The 19,427-nt window shown below is 46.7% G+C and overlaps 1 protein-coding gene across 2 annotated transcripts in view; it reads left to right on the forward strand.

Annotated features, from left to right (window-relative positions):
- Positions 1-1,063: 1,063 nt before the first annotated feature.
- Positions 1,064-19,427, forward strand: part of MED26 (mediator complex subunit 26) — a 52,817-nt gene continuing 34,453 nt past the window's right edge. The window contains exon 1 of one of the 2 annotated variants that reach the window (XM_037886077.2): positions 1,064-1,479. In XM_037886077.2, the coding sequence (XP_037742005.1) occupies positions 1,405-1,479 (75 nt within the window). In that variant the 5' untranslated portion in view covers positions 1,064-1,404. Of the gene's footprint in view, positions 1,480-2,595; positions 2,725-19,427 lie in introns of those variants that run through there. The other variant, XM_043535812.1, reaches the window with a different exon arrangement.

Here is a 19,427-nt window from a genome sequence, read left to right on the forward strand (position 1 = left end):
TTTGGCAGCATAACTATAGCTTGACTTGTTGGGGTGCCTAGCTTTTAGTTTTATATACTTAGCCCTACCAATAGATTGCATCTTAGTTTGGTGAGATGTTTAAAAATGTTATGTGCCGTGATTTAATGTAGACAATGGCTCATATAAAATTGACGCAAATAGAATAGGGACCTTTAGGAATGTATCTGTGGGCATTAAAGCCCTTGAAAGTAACCTGATTCAAATTATTCTGGGTGTATGTTTTATCTTACTAAGAGTAATGAGGTCCAATCTGTTTAAGAGTTTTTGCACTGCTTCAGATTGCATTGGCATGCAAGGGAGACACAATGGTGTGTGTTATGACTAACACCATTACTTTCTTGAGGCTACTGCCAGCAGGAAGATTATGGAAATGTGTGTTTTTAGTAATGGCCATTTTCTTCAAATAGTGTTAATTATATCATCTGCTTTTCAGCTAGAAAGATTCACTGTTGTCACTCTCTTTACTGAGGGTATCTTGCATTAAAGAAAAATCTTAGCTGTCTGGTTTTGCAGAGGCTATCCCCCCCGTTACTGCCAGGACAAGTGCACATCTGTAAGCGAGAGCTGGAGATCAAACCATTGGCTTTCTGTGAATACTTTGTTTAATCTTGACCTGTCCCATCACCCTTGCTGGCTTCAGCGTGGCTTTACTGTAGCCACACATCTTTGCCATTATCCCTTGAGCTGCAGCCCTGTATTATTCCAGCCCTACCCAGCCCCGACTGCCGCTGCCCCAGCTCGGGGGCTGCCCCCGAGTCTTGGGCTGGGCCCCTGCTGCTCCAGCCGAGCAATCCAGGGCCGGGAGCAGCTGCTGGGGCTAAGGGGAAGGCCTAGCGGGGTCCGTCGCTCTCGTTCCGGTGCAGCCCAGCGGACGCTGGAGCCGCCTCCCCCGCCGGCTCCGTGTTTCCCGCTCCCCCTGGCTCGGTAATGTGCGGGGTCAGGGCGCTGGCTTTGCCTTGGCGCTATACGCTGCCGTCCGCCTTGGGCGCATGCGTATTGCGAACAGGTGGCCTTCGCTTCTACCGAGCATGAGCGCTTGCTCAACGTGCCTGTGCGTGCGCTTGTACGTCACAGACGCGCTGTGCGTAACGGCGTCGGGTGGGTCCCATGGTGCCTTGCGCGGGGCTGGCTCTCCGAGTCCTGCCCACAGTTGAGTTCGGCCCCGAGCTGAGCAGACGGGTCCGGCCTAGTCCTGCCGCCTCGACCCTCCCCTCGCGGTCGCGTCTGGCTCCGAGCGCCGCTCCCCCCGCCGCGCGGGGAGCGAACATGCGGCTGCGGCGCCCTGAGGAGGCTGCTGCCGGCGAGTGAGGAGCCGCTGCCCCGGCCCGGCCCGGCCCCGCCGCCTGCCCGCCCCGGCCGCAGCCGCCCCGCTTCGCCCAGGCAATGACAGCGGCTCCGGCCCCCTCCCCGCAGCAGATCAGGGACCGGCTGCTGCAGGCCATCGACCCGCAGAGTAACGTGAGTACAGACCTCCCCTTCCCCCTTCCCCCTTCCCCGGGGGGGGGCGCTGCCCCCTGCTCCGCCGACCTCCCCTTCCCCCTTCCCGGGGGGGGGGGCGCTGCCCCCTGCTCCGCCGACCTCCCCTGGCCCCTCCCCGGGGGGGGGGGGCGCTGCCCCCTGCTCCGCCGACCTCCCCTTCCCCTTCCCCCTCCCCGGGGGGGGGGGCGCTGCCCCCTGCTCCGCCGACCTCCCCTTCCCCTTCCCCCTCCCCGGGGGGGGGGGGCGCTGCCCCCTGCTCCGCCGACCTCCCCTTCCCCTTCCCCCTCCCCGGGGGGGGGGGGGGCGCGGCCCCCGGCCCCGCCGACCTCCCCTTCCCCTTCCCCCTCCCCGGGGGGGGGGGGGGCGCTGCCCCCTGCTCCGCCGACCTCCCCTTCCCCTTCCCCGGGGGGGGGGGGCGCTGCCCCCTGCTCCGCCGACCTCCCCTGGCCCCTTCCCCGGGGGGGGGGGGGCGCTGCCCCCTGCTCCGCCGACCTCCCCTGGCCCCTTCCCCGGGGGGGGGGGGGCGCTGCCCCCTGCTCCGCCGACCTCCCCTGGCCCCTTCCCCGGGGGGGGGGGGGCGCTGCCCCCCTGCTCCGCCGACCTCCCCTGGCCCCTTCCCCGGGGGGGGGGGGGGGCGCTGCCCCCTGCTCCGCCGACCTCCCCTGGCCCCTTCCCCGGGGGGGGGGGGCGCTGCCCCCTGCTCCGCCGACCTCCCCTGGCCCCTTCCCCGGGGGGGGGGGGCGCTGCCCCCTGCTCCGCCGACCTCCCCTGGCCCCTTCCCCGGGGGGGGGGGGCGCTGCCCCCTGCTCCGCCGACCTCCCCTGGCCCCTTCCCCGGGGGGGGGGGCGCTGCCCCCTGCTCCGCCGACCTCCCCTTCCCCTTCCCCCTCCCCGGGGGGGCGCTGCCCCGGAGATCGCGCCGCCAGCGAACCGGTGACCCTTGTGGGTGTGTTGCGAGCTCCTGCTTTCTGGCCTCCCGGGAGGCGCCGATCCCGCAGGCAGCCTGCATGCCGGTTCCCCGGGGTCCCCTCCTCGAGGAGCAGCCCTCGACCGGAAGCTCCGGCCGCGGGTGGTGCAAGGGGAGCCTGGGTTTCCTGGCTCCCTTCTTGGGATGCTCCGGAGTCGAGGCGTTTCGTCTCCCTGTGCGCGGGCCCAGGATTCCCGCGCCCCCAGGACTGGGGGTTTCCCGAGGCCTGATCCCCTGGCCACAGGGCCGGGCTTGCCGGTGCGTGTGCTCCCGCGGGCAGGGCTGTGGGGCCGGGGACCGGGGCAGATGGTAAGCGGCCATGTGGTGCGGTGCCGGCCTGCGCTCCGTACTCGAGCCCGCGGCTCGGGCGCGGCCTGCAGGGGCTCTGGGCTGTCTGCAATGGGTTTTCCTATTCTGGCTCCTTTGGGAAAGCGGCGGGACAGGGAGCTCTCCGGCCTCCGCGCGGGAGGAGGCGGCGGCAGAGCAACCAGTGTCCGTGCCGAGGCTGCTCTGAGTGCTCGATTGCACTCCCGAGGGGGCATCCCAACGGTTCTCCCTTCTTCACCCCATAAAAGACCCTCGGGGAGGGGTATCCTCCAGTGGTTTCGGCACCCCTGCCCTGTCTGCCCTCTCTGGAGGGCTCCCACCCTTTCCCTATTTCGTGTTCCAGCTTCTCTTTCTCCCCCTACATCTACACCCGTGGGGGGCACTCCCAGCAAATCCCTCTGCTCTCCGCTGCACCGTAGCACACCCTGAAAGGGGCTTCTTGTCATTTCTCTTTCTATTCCCTGACCCACAAGCTCCCACACTTAGGGACTTCATTTGATGCAGGTTAGTGTCTCAGATAAGATCCTGATCTGGAATTACAGGACTGTGAGGCCCTTGAAACTTTTGGGGCCATCTCTGGGGCTAGGGCAGAAGCAGGCTGTGAGTTCCCGAATTCTTTACAGTTGGGGGTAAAACATTCTTGGTGTTTGCTTTGGCTTTATTCTTTTCTACAGGATAAGCTTATTAGCTAGTTTGAGGATACAGCATAAGCACAGAGAACCTGGTGTACATTTTACCTTGTACTTTAAATAATTAAACTTACAATTTTCTGTTTCAAATTAGTGGTACGTAGGGGCTGTAGGGTTAGTTTGGATCAGCAGCACATCAAAGTCCATGAAAGCTTATGCTCTAATAAATTTGTTAGTCTCTAAGGTGCCACAGGTACTCCTGTTCTTTTTACATCAAAGTCTGTAAGTTGCAAAGTAGAGTTCAGTTCATATAACATCTGAGGCTGGCTATGATGGAGCCTAAGTGTGCGCAAAGTCTAATGCTATACACCAGGTTTCAGAGTAGCAGCCGTGTTAGTCTGTATTCGCAAAACGAAAAGGAGTACTAGTGGCACCTTAGAGACTAACCAATTTATTTGAGCATAGGCTTTCGTGAGCTACAGCTCACTGCATCGGATGCATTCAGTAGGAAAAAAAAAAACAATGCATCTGATGAAGCGAGCTGTAGCTCACGAAAGCTTATGCTCAAATAAATTGGTTAGTCTCTAAGGTGCCACTAATACTCCTTTTCTTTTTGCTATACACCAATACATCATGCCACCCTCAGGGTGGGCAGGTCTCTTTTCCACTTGCCATAGGGCAGATGGAATTTGATATCAGTTCACACATACCTGTCTCTTAGAGAAGTTCTCTTTTTATTAGGAGCAGATGTATGTGTCTCAGTAATAAAGTGGGATAATGAAGTGAATGCAGACTGAGGATGCTACAACAAATTATACATGTAATCTGAAAACCAAAGAAAAATCAGCTCAATCACTTCTTGTTTATTTTCCTATACATCTGATCTTGGACTAAAAGATCCTGTAATAAAATAAATAATGTTACTTATTGAGGCATTTTAAAGATAAAGCTGTCCAAGAATGCAGTACTTGACCCTAGTTGTCACTCAGTGCAGTTATTACAGCATTGTTTTAAATGAGGTCTGTCATACTGTGCCCTCTACAAACTCATGAGATCTGGATCTTTCAGTTTAACAGGCCACAGGAGTAGCACATACTATTTTAAAGCAATTTATCTTTAATCTTCTGTTCCTATGCACCCTTTATAACCTGTGGTAACGTCATTAAAATGTACTATACGCTGACCCTCAGCAGTGCTGGATATTGACAGTTACTGATCCCAAAATATGGAAGTTAATCAGAATTGTAAAACTTCATGTAATTGATTTTACATAGTAAATTAATCTATAGGCATTTGTTAGAGTTTAAATAGAAAACATCTAGGCACAGCATGCTGTGAGTGCTGTAGATTATTGGGAGAGGAAGTGCCCCTAAATAGTAAATTTTCTTTTACCTCCATCTCAGTTACTGATTAAGAACTCTGAAGGGTATTTCAGAGAGAGCAGTTTTCAGGGGGCAGGAGGGAGCGATGGTGCCAGACTATAATCTTATTGCCTGGCAGTACAGAAAACAAGTGAAAAAACCATATGAAGTGAAATATGGTTCCTGACTGCTTGCTGGACAGCCTGCCAAACCATATGTCAGAATCTTGGATTTGCTGACTGAGGCAGTATATTGCTCATGAGGTTAAACTGTACAGTTCTGGCCTCATTTTCCACGTAAAGGTCTTCAAGCAGATGGAAGATGGATAGATTTCTTGTCCTGCATTTGCTATTCAGTTTGTTTCATACTGAATTTTTGGATGAGTACAGTGTCTAGAATGTGTGGAGTTGCTTGTTTATAAGGAAACTGAGTCAGGAGGCTAATTCTTACTTTTGCCATCAGATCAGAGTACGTAGGGCTTTGAAGTATTAAACAGATCAAAACCTTGACCTTGTAGGAAGGAGATACCAATCTATAATACAGCTTCTGTTTTTTAGAAAATGTGTTAAATTCAGGTCGTCCCTGCATTAGTCACTTCAAATCTTTCCTGGCCTCAGTAATACAATGTAAGTGCAACTTTCAAGGTTTTAATAGGTGCAAAAATAACCATTTAGTGGAGAAAAGGTAAGTCAAAATATTTATGTACCAATGGCTTTCTTCTGGCACTAGCTCTGCTGAACCTTCTTTGTTCTAGAGCTCTGTCTAATGTTTTGGAATTCAGAATTATTTAACTTGTATTTGAGCAAGTGTCATCTAATTAGTTTCCCATTTAAAAGAATTCATTTGTCTTTTTAAACAGTAAACTTAGCACAGTTTATGACAGACCTGTGGAATTAGTGCTTTCTGTAACATATAACAATATGCAATTAAGAAATAAATATTCTGTGAATTTTTTTTACCCTCCCTCACCAGTCTTGCCAAGACCCATGAAAATGAACATAAAAAGAGCGTGTATTTTCAGCACTACTGCTGCTTGGAGTGCAGCTGTGGTGATGTGTTCAGATATTATGATGATGGGGGCCATATAAGTAAGGCTATGTTTTAGTCACAGGTATTTTTAGTAAAAGCCATGGACAGGTTACAGGCAGTAAAAAAAATTCATGGCCTGTGACCTGTTCATGACTTTTACTATATGCCCCTAAATAAAACTTAGGCTGGGGGGCTCTGGGTGCTCTGGGGAGTGGCCCGGGGACCCCCACTGGTGCTGGGAGGGGAGGCTGGGTGGTGGTGTGGCCTGGGGTCCTCGCTGATGCTGGGGGGTGGGTGGGTGGCGGCACGTGGCTTGGGACCCCTGCTGGGGGAGGGGAAGGTTGGTGGGGCTGGCAGGCTCCCTACCCAGTTCTGACTGGCATGTTCCTGCAGCTCCTAGTGGGAGGGGTGGTCGGGGGGCTCCACGCGGTGCTCCTGCCACAAGCACTGGCTCTGCAGCTCCCATTGGCTGGGAACCGCAGACAATAGGGGCTGCGAGCAGTGTGTGGAATCCATGGCCCCTCCACCTAGGAGCTGTAGGGACATGCTGGTGGGACCCCCTCCCTGGTAAACGCCACCCCGTGCTGCAACTCCCTGCCCCAGCCCTGAGACCCCTCCCACACACCCAAGCTGCTGCTGCTGCTGGCCACTCTAGAAGTCACAGAAAGTCACAAAACCCATAACCTCTGTGACAGACGCGCAGCCTTTACATATAAGTAACCAGACTGATATCTTCAGAGAGAATTAGGTTAGCAGTTAACAGCATTGATGCTGAGCTTGTGACAGGTTAGTTACCCACATAATTTAATGTACATTAATAATAAGCTTATTATTCTGCATATTTTGATAGACTTATCCTGACCAATAATATTGGAAAAATAAGCCCAGTGTTTAAAAGTGCCTATAGGAATGGGGGTGTCTTCCATTTTAACCTTTTCACCCAAGAGCAAAGGTAATGTACTCGAGATCAACTCAATAAACTGTTAATAGACCTTGGATGTTCTAGACTCCAAAGCCTGTAAGACAGTCAACAAATGCTGCATGGATACTGTGCAGGTAGGTATTTTAATTAAGCAGAAAACTTCAGTGGCCTGCAGCTGATGCGACTGCTAGCCTCAGATATATCCAGTGGCTGGTGATGGGGAGGCTCTGAGTTACTACAGTGAATTCTTTCCCAGGTGTCTGGGTGGTGGGTCTTGGCCACATGCTCAGGGTCTAACTGATCACCTTATGTGGGTTCAGGAAGGAATTTCCCCCCAGATCCGCTTGGCAGAGACTTGGAGTTTTTCACCTTCCTTTGCAGCATGAGGCATAGGTCACTTGCAGGTTTAAACTAGTGTAAATAGTGGCTTCTCTGTAACTTCAAGTCTTTAAATCATGATTTGAGGACTTCTGTAATAGACCCATAAGCTCTGTCTGAGTTACTGAAGTGGATGGTCCCTTTTGGCCTTAAACTTTGAGTTTTGAAAACACTATTTCTCTTCTCCTCCCACCCACCCACCCCCCCCAACAAAAAACAAAAATAAAAAAACCCACCACCACCAACCTGGATGATGTGTCTGACATATTTGAGTCCTGGTGTACGTTATAAACAATTGCTTAGAGTCACATAGGGAAATTGCTTTGGAAACTAAGGAAGCTGTGAGCTGCAGCACTATCTCCACCATTGGAATCGATACTCATAATTAAAAAAATCTTGGTTGCTTTCTTTCAGAGCCCGGTTATAGCCTGTTAGATTAATTTGATACGAGGGTTTCATTAATCACATACTGAATAAGTTGTTCAGCAAGGAAGTCTGAGTAAGACCAGGCTTATACTTAATTTTAACTGGCATAGCTATACCAGGGAGTCTTATATAGAAATCACACCCCTAACTCATGTAGCTATGCTGGCAAAAGCCCTAGTTTAAATGCAGTTATACTAGCAAAAAAGTCAGTTTGCTGATGTAATTTTTTTGTTCTGGCAACTGGTATAAACTGCATCTCCACTAGGAGGGTTTGCTGGTATGGCTAAACCAGCAAACTCTTTCTAGTGTAGACAAGGCCTGAGTTGACTTTGAGGTCCTTCTTTAAAACAAACAAAACTTGTCCTAGGTCGATTGAGTGTGATTGGCCAAATAAGTGCTCTCCCCACATGGTCAGTTAATCTCATAAACAAGTTGCTCATCTAGAATTAGTGTAGGAGACTTTCAGCTCTTCAATCTTTGCTTTAACCACCAGATCACATTGACTCAGGAACAGAATCTGTTAAATTTATATAGACGTTTACTCTTTTAAAACTGAAACCTTTTCCGCCAAACCCAGGGGAATACACTAATATTTTAGAGACTAACAAATTTATTTGAGCATAAGCTTTCGTGAGCTACAGCTCACTTCGTCGGATGCAACTCACGAAAGCTTATGCTCAAATAAATTTGCTAGTCTCTAAGGTGCCACAAGTCCTCCTTTTCTTTCTGCGGCTACAGACTAACACAGCTGCTTCTCTGAAACTAATATTTTAAGTGCTACTAGGTATGTGGAGTATTCCATAAATTCCCTTATTTTTCAAAGGATGCATATAAAAATTAATAGGTCGTGTAAACAACTTTGATATAGACCCTTTCAGGAGACATCCAGTGTCTGTAGGTGGTGCTGCTCAAGCACTAGTCCTCAGTATTCATTTTCCTCAAATGTTTGTAGATTTTAACAGCGTGACGGGACTTAGCGGGGGTAGGGTGTGAAGCTTTATCAATTCAGGTGATAACATGATGTAGGAATTCCTGTCCCTGGGAGAATAAAAACAGTGGCCAAAGAGGACTGTCTGCCAAGACCCATAAACCTGGAAATCCTGGATGCCCCATCATCTCAGGCATTGGCACCCTGACAGCAGGATTGTCTGGCTATGTAGACTCCCTCCTCAGGTCCTACGCTACCAACACTCCCAGCTACCTTCGAGACACCACTGACTTCCTGAGGAAACTACAATCCATCGGTGATCTTCCTGATAACACCATCCTGGCCACTATAGATGTAGAAGCCCTCTACACTAACATTCCACACAAAGATGGACTACAAGCTGTCAAGAACACTATCCCCGATAATGTCACGGCTAACCTGGTGGCTGAACTTTGTGACTTTGTCCTTACCCATAACTATTTTACATTTGGGGACAATGTATACCTTCAAACCAGCGGCACTGCTATGGGTACCTGCATGGCCCCACAGTATGCCAACATTTTTATGGCTGACTTAGAACAACGCTTCCTCAGCTCTCGTCCCCTAATGCCCCTACTCTACTTGCGCTATATTGATGACATCTTCATCATCTGGACCCATGGAAAAGAAACCCTTGAGGAATTCCACCATGATTTCAACAATTTTCATCCCAACATCAACCTCAGCCTGGTCCAGTCCACATAAGAGATCCACTTCCTGGACACTACAGTGCTAATAAACGATGGTATAATAAACTATTACATAAACACCACCCTATACCGGAAACCTACTGACCGCTATTCCTACCTACATGCCTCCAGCTTTCACCCTGACCACACCACACGATCCATTGTCTACAGCCAAGCTCTACGATACAACCGCATTTGCTCCAACCCCTCAGACAGAGACAAACACCTACAAGATCTCTATCAAGCCTTCTTACAACTACAATACCCACCTGCTGAAGTGAAGAAACAGACTGACAGAGCCAGAAGAGTAGCCAGAAGTCACCTACTCCAGGACAGGCCCAACAAAGAAAATAACAGAACGCCACTAGCCATCACCTTCAGCCCCCAACTAAAACCTCTCCAACGCATCATCAAGGACCTACAACCTATCCTGAAGGACAACCCATCGCTCTCACAGATCTTGGGAGACAGGCCGGTCCTTGCTTACAGACAGCAACCTGAAGCAAATACTCAGCAGCAACTGCACACCACGCCACAGAACCGCTAACCCAGGAACCTATCCTTGCAACAAAGCCTGTTGCCAACTGTGTCCACATATCTATTCAGGGGACACCATCATAGGGCCTAATCATATCAGCCACACTGTCAGAGGCTCGTTCACCTGCACGTCTACCAATGTGATATATGCCATCATGTGCCAGCAATGCCCCTCTGCCATGTACATTGGTCAAACTGGACAGTCTCTACGTAAAAGAATAAATGGACACAAATCAGATGTCAAGAATTATAACATTCAAAAACCAGTCGGAGAACACTTCAGTCTCTCTGGTCACTCGATTACAGACCTGAAAGTTGCAGTTCTTCAACAACAAAAACTTCAAAAACAGACTCCCATGAGAGACTGCTGAATTGGAATTAATTTGCAAACTGGATACAATTAACTTAGGCTTGAATAGAGGCTGGAAGTGGATGGGTCGTTACACAAAGTAAAACTATTTCCCTATGTTTATTTCCCTAGCCCCCACTGTTCCTCAGATGTTTTTGTCAACTGCTGGAAATGGCCCACCTTGATTATCAGTACAAAAGGGCCCCCGCCCCGCTCTTCTGCTGGTAATAGCTCACCTTACCTGATCACTCTCCTTACAGTGTGTATGGTAACACCCATTGTTGTTTCATATTCTCTATGTATATAAATCTCCCCACTGTATTTTCCACTGAATGCATCCGATGAAGTGAGCTGTAGCTCACGAATGCTTATGCTCAAATAAATTGGTTAGTCTCTAAGGTGCCACAAGTACTCCTTTTCTTTTTGTGAATACAGACTAACACGGCTGCTACTCTGAAACCTGCCATTTTATTGTAATAGTTGTGTGAAGTGTTATGGAGAGGAGGTCTGCCACATGCTGCATTGTATTTAACATAACAGTATTTTTCTTTTGCTCTCGGTACATTGAGAAGGCAGATAACACCCTGTCTCCCCCTCCTCCCCCCCAAAACATAAACAGTGTTGACTAATGCTGCTACTTTAAACTTTTCAGGAGTGGTGTTATCCCACTCCAGTAATGTTGAGATTTATTAATCCTGTTTGACTCACCCTATCAAAGAAACTCTAAAGGTATGTCTATACTGGCAGAGTTACATCGCTGCTCAGAGAGCGCTGAAGGGAAACCGCTGTTGTGTGTTTGCACTGTCAGCTGCCTGCGCAATAGCGTGTTCACACGTGCGGCACTTGCAGTGGTATTTGGAGCAGTGCACTCTGGGCAGCTATCTCACAGAGCATCTCTTCCTCTTCTGCCGCTAAGAGTTGTGGGAAGTCAGAGCAGTCGCAAGGCATCCTTGGTCCTGTCCCAATGCCCTGTGAGGCATTGCTTCGCATCCCAGCAATCCCTATGCTTCCATCCACATTTGGCGCCATTTTTCAACAGTTTGTGTACTGCCTACTGCAGGAATGGATCCCGCACTGTTAACCAATATGCTGCTCGCTCTCACTAACACGTCACGAGTGGCAGTGGAGTTATTCCTTAAACTACAAAGGCAAGAGGACTTCGACATTGATCTTGCCATGTGTAGTAGCTACGACACGAGATTGCTTGTGGCATTCACGGAGTTGCTGACCACAGTGGAATGCCACTTCTGGACTCGGGAAACAAGCACTGAGTGGTGGGATCACATCGTCATGCACGTCTGGGATGACGAGCAGTGGCTGCAGAACTTTCGGATGAGGAAAGCCACATACATGGGACTGCGTGATGAGCTCGCCCCAGCCCTGCAGTGCAAGGACATGAAAATGAGAGCTGCTCTGTCACTGGAGAAGCGCGTGGAGATTGCACTGCGGAAGCTGGCTATTCCAGACTGCTACTGATTGGTCGCTAACCAGTTTGGAGTGGGAAAGTCGACCTTTGGACTCGTGTTGACGGAAGTATGCAGGGCCATTAATTGCATCCTGCTTCGAAAGGCTGTGACTCTAGGCAACATGCATGACATTGTGGATTGCTTTGTGCAAATGGGCTTCCCTAACTGCGGAGGGGTGATAGATGGCATGCATATTCCAATTCTGGCACCAGACCACCTACCCACCAGATACATTAATTGGAAGGGGTATTTCTCTGCTTCTCCAGACGCTTGTGGATCACCTTGGGTGTTTCACGGACATTAACACAGGCTGGTGTATGGGGGGTGCATGTGTGGGGGTGCATGGGAAAGAGTTTTGCGACAGCGGCCGCAGAGGAGGGTGGGCACGGAGCTGCTTGGTTTGCAGTGCTAATAGCGCCTGGAGCATGTCCGCTTGGCACTCCATAACGTTTAAGAGCTGCTCCGTGGCTTCATTCTGGCATGCCATGTTCTCCTTTCGGTCCATCTTCTCGCTATCCTTCCACTCCTTCAGTTCTTGTTTTTCAGCAGCAGAGTGCATTATGACATCTTGCAGAAAGTCCTCTTTAGTTCTTTGTGGCCGCTTTCTAATTCTGCGCAGCTGTTGAGACGGTGATAACAAAGAGGGAGCCTAGCCTCCCAAGGTCATATCCTGTGTTTCGCCAAGCTCCGACAGCTGTGACTGGCTAGCCTCCTCCGGGGTAAAGAAGAGCTCCTGGCTGCATGATCTTTGACCTCTGAGTCATCCTCTGTCTCTGGGTCCCCCTCCACATCCTTGTCCAAGATTTCCTCCTCCTGGCTCGATCCATTCTTGACTGGCACACGAGCCACCGAAGTATCCACAGTGGCCTTTGCAGTGGATGTGGGGTTGCCACCGAGTATCTCATCTAGCTCTTTGTAGATCCAGCAGCTCGTGGGCACAGCACTAGAGCGGTGGTTTGCCTCTCGCGCCTGTGATAGGCGTTCCGCAGCTCCTTCACTTTGACCCTACACTGTAGTGTGTCCCGGTCATGACCCCTTTCTCTCATGCATTGTGAAATCTGTCCGTAGGTATCATAATTCCTACGACTGGAGCGCAGCTGGGACTGGACAGCCTCCTCTCCCCAAATGCTGATAAGGTCCAGCAGCTCGGCATTCTGCAAGCGGGGGATCTTCTGGTGCATGGAGCAGGCATGGTCACCTGGAAATATGTGCTGAGACCACAGCACGCATCACCGAGCAAACACGAAGAGGACTTCCAAAATTCCCAAGGAATTTAAGGGTTGGGGCTCACGGTTGGTCACCTGAGGGCAGAGCAGTAGAGTTCAAACCGATGACCGGAGAGGCGAGAACAGGCATTTTGGGACACCTCCCAGAGGCTGGTTGCCGCGCTGTGATCGACCAGGGTGTCTACACTGGCACCACGGCGCTGTAGCCCCAGCGCAGAAAGCTGTATGGCTCTTGTCGGCATGGTTCTTTTACAGCGTACACCGCAGAAAGCTGCGTTACTGCGCAGAAACTTGCCAGTGTACACAAGGCCTATCTTTTAAACTATTTTCCCTTTGCTGGCCTCTTATGAGACCCCAGAGAAATGATGGATTCCTAGTACTAAAATGAGTAAATACATAACATTCCCTCCCTGAGTTTAAACACTAGAAATGAATTAGTAAAACAGGGAGTTTGACTTGGAGGATTAAGTGTTGTTGCCGTTACCATGTCTGTCGTTAGTTCAAATCTGATCTGGATTGATGGTGAGTAAACACCCATAAGATACTTACTATGTGAAATGACTTGGTTGTAAGTCAAGATGCCATGGAGATCATATGATAGTTGGCATCACTGCTTAGACTCCCAGAACGGACCCGAATTATTAGTAAAAGATTAAGGCTACGTGTATTGGCCTGGGGAGTTCCCTCCAGTTGGTTTTTGAGTTGTGCAGCTAAGCTTCCATGGCTCAGGGTTTATAGCATCTCACCAATATGAAATTCACTTAGGGTGACCAGATAGCAAATGTGAAAAATTGGGATGAGAGTGGTGGGGGGTAATAGGTGCCTATATAAGAAAAAGCCCCAAATATTGGGACTGTCCCTATAAAATTGGGACATTGGGTCACCCTAAATTCACTCTTTTTACTTTTTTTAAAAAAATGTAGTAAAAGCATAATGGGAGAATGTTTTCTCCCTTAATTTTCTAAGCAATAGAAGGGAAAGAGGACAGTGCCCCCTCGCTTCCCTTCTTAGTGACTTTTTTAGGTGCAGGAAAGTGTCTCAGGTGTGAATGAAGGTAAAACAGACTTGACCTTTGCTTTGGCTTTATCCTTTCCTTTAAGGAACTAATAAGTTTTAGTTCAAGGATGCTGCCTGAGTATATAAAAGCTAGTGTGTATTTTACTTCTTATGGTAAAGAATTAAACTTACAATTTGTACTTTAGTTTTCTGTTTCAAATAACTTGAAATTCTAAATTATACTTTGAATGCAAAAGCAGCTGACAAGATTTTACCTGTCACCTGCCTTGTCTCTCTTGTTACCTGCCTCACTGCATGCTTATGGAGGGGCTGCAGAGTAGAAGGAATAATAAGGTAGTCTTTTTAGAGTTTGAATCAGCACATCAAAATCTGGGTTGCAGAGGAGGATTTGGTGCACTGATATGTGTTCCACTGTAGTTGGTCTCATCTGAAACAATTTAATTTTCAAAGCCACTTTAAGTGGGGAGGATTGCATTTGATACTTTAATATCTTTAATAGCTGGACTGAGCTAATTGGAGGTGCTTTCTGTTAAGTCATGTGGGTCAAGTGAGAATGTTAGCATAGTGGGTTGACTGGCTTCATGCCTGTGAAAGGGTGTAGTGGGTCAGCTGGATTCAGCCCCACAGTAGTGTTGTTCATTTCTGTTCAGAATGGCTTTCTGAGTTTTTGCAGGTCTGTTGTCTTGCTTCCACTGTTTCCAAAAGGTGGCTGTAGTTGGCACAGTAATACTTGCATAGGTACCAGGTTGTAACTAATATGAGCTAGTACTATCCAGAAACATCCTCCTTGATAGTCTTAAACATATTATGGCTCATAGAATCTCAGGATTGGAAGGGACCTCAGGAGGTCATCTAGTCCAACCCCCTGCTCAAAGCAGGCCCAATCCCCAATTTTTGCCCCAGATCACTAAATGGCCCCTTCAAGGATTGAACTCACCCTAACCCCCCCCCCTTGGTGTTCAGTGGGAAGGGGAGGTAACTTATTCAAGGTATGTCTTCACTACTGAATTAACTCAAATGTTCTATGCTTGTTTTTCTTGAATGAGCCTAGCTTGAGTGAGAGTGCCCACACTGCTAAATAGCACTCAAGATGCTGTGTCCACACTGGTGCTGCACTCACTCATGTCTGGCACTAAAACAATTAATTCTTTCCCAGTGAATTGCGGGAGAACATGTCTGTGTTCCGGGCATATGGGAGGAATTTTGCAAAGGCATTGGAGGTTGTAAGTTCTTTGGGGCAGGGCCTGTCTTTTTGTAATGTTTGTAACTTACCTAGGACAGGGAGGTCCTGGTCTATCACTAGGGCTTCTAGGCACGATGGCAATACAAATAATGAACTAGTATCAGTCAAATGGAGCTAGCCTGTATCCACGATCAGAATGCTCATGTTAGCAGCTGACAGTTCTAGCTTTAGCCTCTGCTCGCTGATGGGCCAACCAACTTTAAATTAAAAGCACCATCACAGTTGTTTAGTGTGTGTGTGATTCAAATTGAGTTGACTTTGCAAGGAAGGCAAGATGTCCACTGATGCTCTCTGCAGTGCCCCATGGAGATTTGTTTCCCTTTGTTTTTAAATGATTCCCTAATCTAAACTGCCCATCTCTCACCCATTCTGCAAGATGGTTAACAACAAAATTCAGCAATGAATAAATTAACAGCACTCTCCATAACAAGGACCCATGGTGAGAAATCAGCATCCTGGCTGCTCTTGAGAATCTCAAGACAAGGAAGGCATACAGAAGGAAATTGCTATCAAAGTACCCTGAAATGTTATAGTCACTGTATCACCAGATTTCAGAATAGCAGCCGTGTTAGTCTGTATTCGCAAAAAGAAAAGGAGTACTTGTGGCACCTTAGAGACTAACCAATTTATTTGAGCATAAGCTTTCGTGATGAAGTGAGCTGTAGCTCACGAAAGCTTATGCTCAAATAAATTGGTTAGTCGCTAAGGTGCCACAAGTACTCCCTTTCTTTTTGTATCACCAGAGGGGTCACTAGAACAAAAACAACTTGATGCAGACTGTCTGGAATAAAACCTTAAATTACTATATAAAAAGAAAAAATAGTGAAGAGGATTTTTGTGTAAAACAGATTCTTACAGAGGAAGCAGGGGAACTGGAAAGTAAAATGCTTAGTATCATTTGTATGAAAGTCATGATATAAGGGACTGAACACTTATCAAGATCATAAAAATCTATTCCACTCATTTATAGAAAGAGCCAATATTGGAAAAACAAGTGGAAAAAACTGCAGTAACACAAACTTGGTAAACAATAAAGATTCACAGCCAGGTACTTATGTTCCACCTTCAGGCCTTGCAGAGACTCATATAGTGTTCATAGTCTGGCATAGAGTATGCCAGTACATGCCTTCCTCCACCACGTCCAAGGGCCGTGATATGACCAGCAGCTCTTTTGTCTCCATCCAAGAGGTCTTCCCCGATACATCTCTGCGCTGCCTGTCTTTTACCAGGACATCCTGAGGAGCTGGAAACTATTTTCAGCAATGGGGTCTGTAGTGGTCATCGAGAGGAAGATATTGCTGAATCCCTGCTACACAAACCACACCTTCCTAAAACTGTCCCCAAATCTGCATTTAAATTATGTTTAAGATTTGCTAAATGTCAGATGATGGAGTCCTCAGTGAGTGAACTGTAGAGGACAGGTTGCATGATTTTGCAAGGCTTATGCATCTTAGTGGATACTTCAAAGACTTACTGGCATATTTTGAAGAAAAATAGTGTGTGATCATGTGATTAAAGACTATATTAATGTGAGGGGACTGAGTTGAGGATGCCTGGGCAATCTTAATCCTGGCATTTTCAAACTTAAGAATGCTTTACTTTGCAACCTTACCATTCTTTTAATGTATTTTTTATGTAATATCTATATATACTATCTATTTGTCAATGTTAACATTAATTCAGAAGCATTTTCTTTAGGGCATAGTTATTCAGCAATATCAGATTTGAAAATGATGGGGCGCTTAAGCATATTGTAGTAAGGTGATAAGTGGAAACCTCATTTTTTGTGTGCTATAACTCACTTTCCTGTTACCCTTTCTTGTCATGTCATTCTCCTTCTCTTCTCCTTTCTCCCCCTCCCCCATTTGCTTTTCATCCACCTTTTTTTTCGTCTTTGTTATGACATGATGAACTCTTTGGGATAGAGTGTCTTCTTACTCTGTCAGCATAGCATCTGGTGCAGTAGGGCCCTGAACCTCAATTAGCATCTATAGGCACTATACAATACAAATAATAAAACCCTTATTGAATAAAGAAACATAATTGTACTTAAAGTGAACCTGGTGTACTTACATCTTTATTGTACTAGAAAATTGCTCATTTGAGATACAATCTATTTAATGCCACAGTATTTCATCAGTTTCTGTGGCATGTTTGTGACAGAAGAGTAATGCGTGCTTAAAACTGGAGGAGTTGTTTGACTGGTTTTAGTCTCAGATTATTCAATTTTAACATGTACAAAACAGCTGGTGATAGAATTTTCCACTGAAGAGCCAGTGGACACACAACTTGATGCGTTTATATTTTGTTCTTTGAAGAAGGTAGTGGTTGAAGACCAGTTTGTTCCAGCTGGTTCTTCTCACTGAGTTAGTATTGAAGGTTTAGTCCACAGCAGTGGCCTTCGTGAACTGAAACAAAAGTTTAGCAAGAAAAAGTTAAGCTATGAATTCTTTTGGGAAGTATGATTATCACATCTGACACTTAAATATCTGAACCCAGAAAACAGTTTAGGAATGTAAAGTTTCAGCTCTGAGTGTTTCTGATTCTGCACACTTTTTTTTGCCACTTTCACCAAACAGGATTAAATGGTGTCACTTTGCATGTATCTCACATATTCTTATGAAATAACTGCAAAACAAAATACCGTATTCCTTTAGAATCACTATTCTTCCGGTAAGTTGTACATATGTCCTATCTAGCAGATTTGTATTCTTCTCTTTATTTATATTCCATTTACAAGGGGTTTGTTCCAGGACTGTAGTAGTGGTATAAATCTATTTGCATAGTTTCCAGCAATAAGTTCAGTTCCATTTGGTGTATTTTGTTTTAGGTTTTGTAGCATTGAAGGTGCTTGTGAGTAAAATCTTTTGCCTGTATATGTTGTGGCTAATGCTTTTGTGGACGCTTTTCTTTTAGTATATTATGAAATCCATCTAGAATTAAAACTTGCAGAACATCATGGTTATATTGTAGGGCTAATTTCATTCCATTAATGAATGCAAGGTGTAAAATGGAGAAATTTTAATATTACTCCTAAAGTGGTGACATATTTTATTGTATCTTAAGTCCTCCTGATCTCACTCTCAACATTGTTTATTTTTGTGTCATTTGCGGTAGGTAACACACATCATGTTAATTTAACTGCCTACAGTGAACAAACTTGACATGCAGCTCCAAACACCATAAATAATCTCCATAACTGAGCAGTTGCTTGACCAGAGGTCTTGTACAAGGTGCATAGCAGAGAGGTGCATGGCATTGTGGGAATATAAGATTCTGTGGGGTAATTCCAGTCAGGTGGGAACATGTTTATGTAAAAATATATTGGATGTTAAGGGTTTTGTCACATTTGGCTTTCTTTGTAGTCACTGTGCTAGATCTCTCCGTAATATTCATATCTTGTCCCAATACCCTTGCTTAGGGAAAATGCAGTTTGACTCTCTCTTTCTCTTGTGAAGAGGACAGTGGAAAAGAAAATGGGTTTCTTGTTCTTTCAAATGAAATTGAGGTGGGTAGAAAATTAATTTAAAAAAATACTTTGTATGGCTATCCCTGCATACTTCATGTAAATAGGTTATTCTAACCTTAATGATAGTGGAAGACATTCAGTCTTTTAAATTCTGACATAATTGTTTTTTGAATTGGCATAATATTTAGTCCACAGACAAAGCAGCTTTCAGGAGACTTGGGATCTGTTCCAAACTCTGCCACTGGTCTTAATGAGTGAATCTGGGCAAGTCACTTAACCTCCCTGTACCTCAGTTTCCCCATCTTGAAATGGGGATGATATTGACCTCCTTTGTAAAAATGATGAAAAGTGCTATATAAGAGCCACGTGGTGGTGTTAGTCTCTTGATATTTTATGACATCAGGGACTTTCCAAAGTGGGAATTGTCACTTCATGTTTGGCATTAGATTACACTGAACAGGTAATCTGATTTGAAATTGATTTTTTTTTTTTTAACTTAGTGCACACCAAGCCCCAACTTTGAAAGGTATTTTTTTTATTTTACATAATGCAGATCAGTATATAGAGCTCCTTTATGGCACTCTGTCCTGTTGTAATTGCATTGCATGACAGCTTTGCTGTAGTGAAACTTGCTGGTAAATAAAATAAACCACTCTGGGGGCTGTACATTGCTGAGGGGAAGGGTTGGGTTTACAACCCTCCAAGAAATGATACTTTTCTTGGCAAAGAGGTTGAGGGGAGAGCTCATTTTGTTCTCAAGAACCTGTTAATGGCCATGCTACTGAATGGCCTTGACAATAGCTGGCTATCCATGGAATAATTGTGCTTACTTGTAGGGGAAGGAGAAATAACCCAAACCAGATGGAACAGTTTAAAATAATGAGGCACTATTTTGAGAAAACAAAGTACTTGAGTAGGTGGGATGC

Source organism: Chelonia mydas, chromosome 25 (assembly GCF_015237465.2).
Source record: "Chelonia mydas isolate rCheMyd1 chromosome 25, rCheMyd1.pri.v2, whole genome shotgun sequence".
Lineage (NCBI taxonomy): Eukaryota > Metazoa > Chordata > Testudines > Cheloniidae > Chelonia > Chelonia mydas.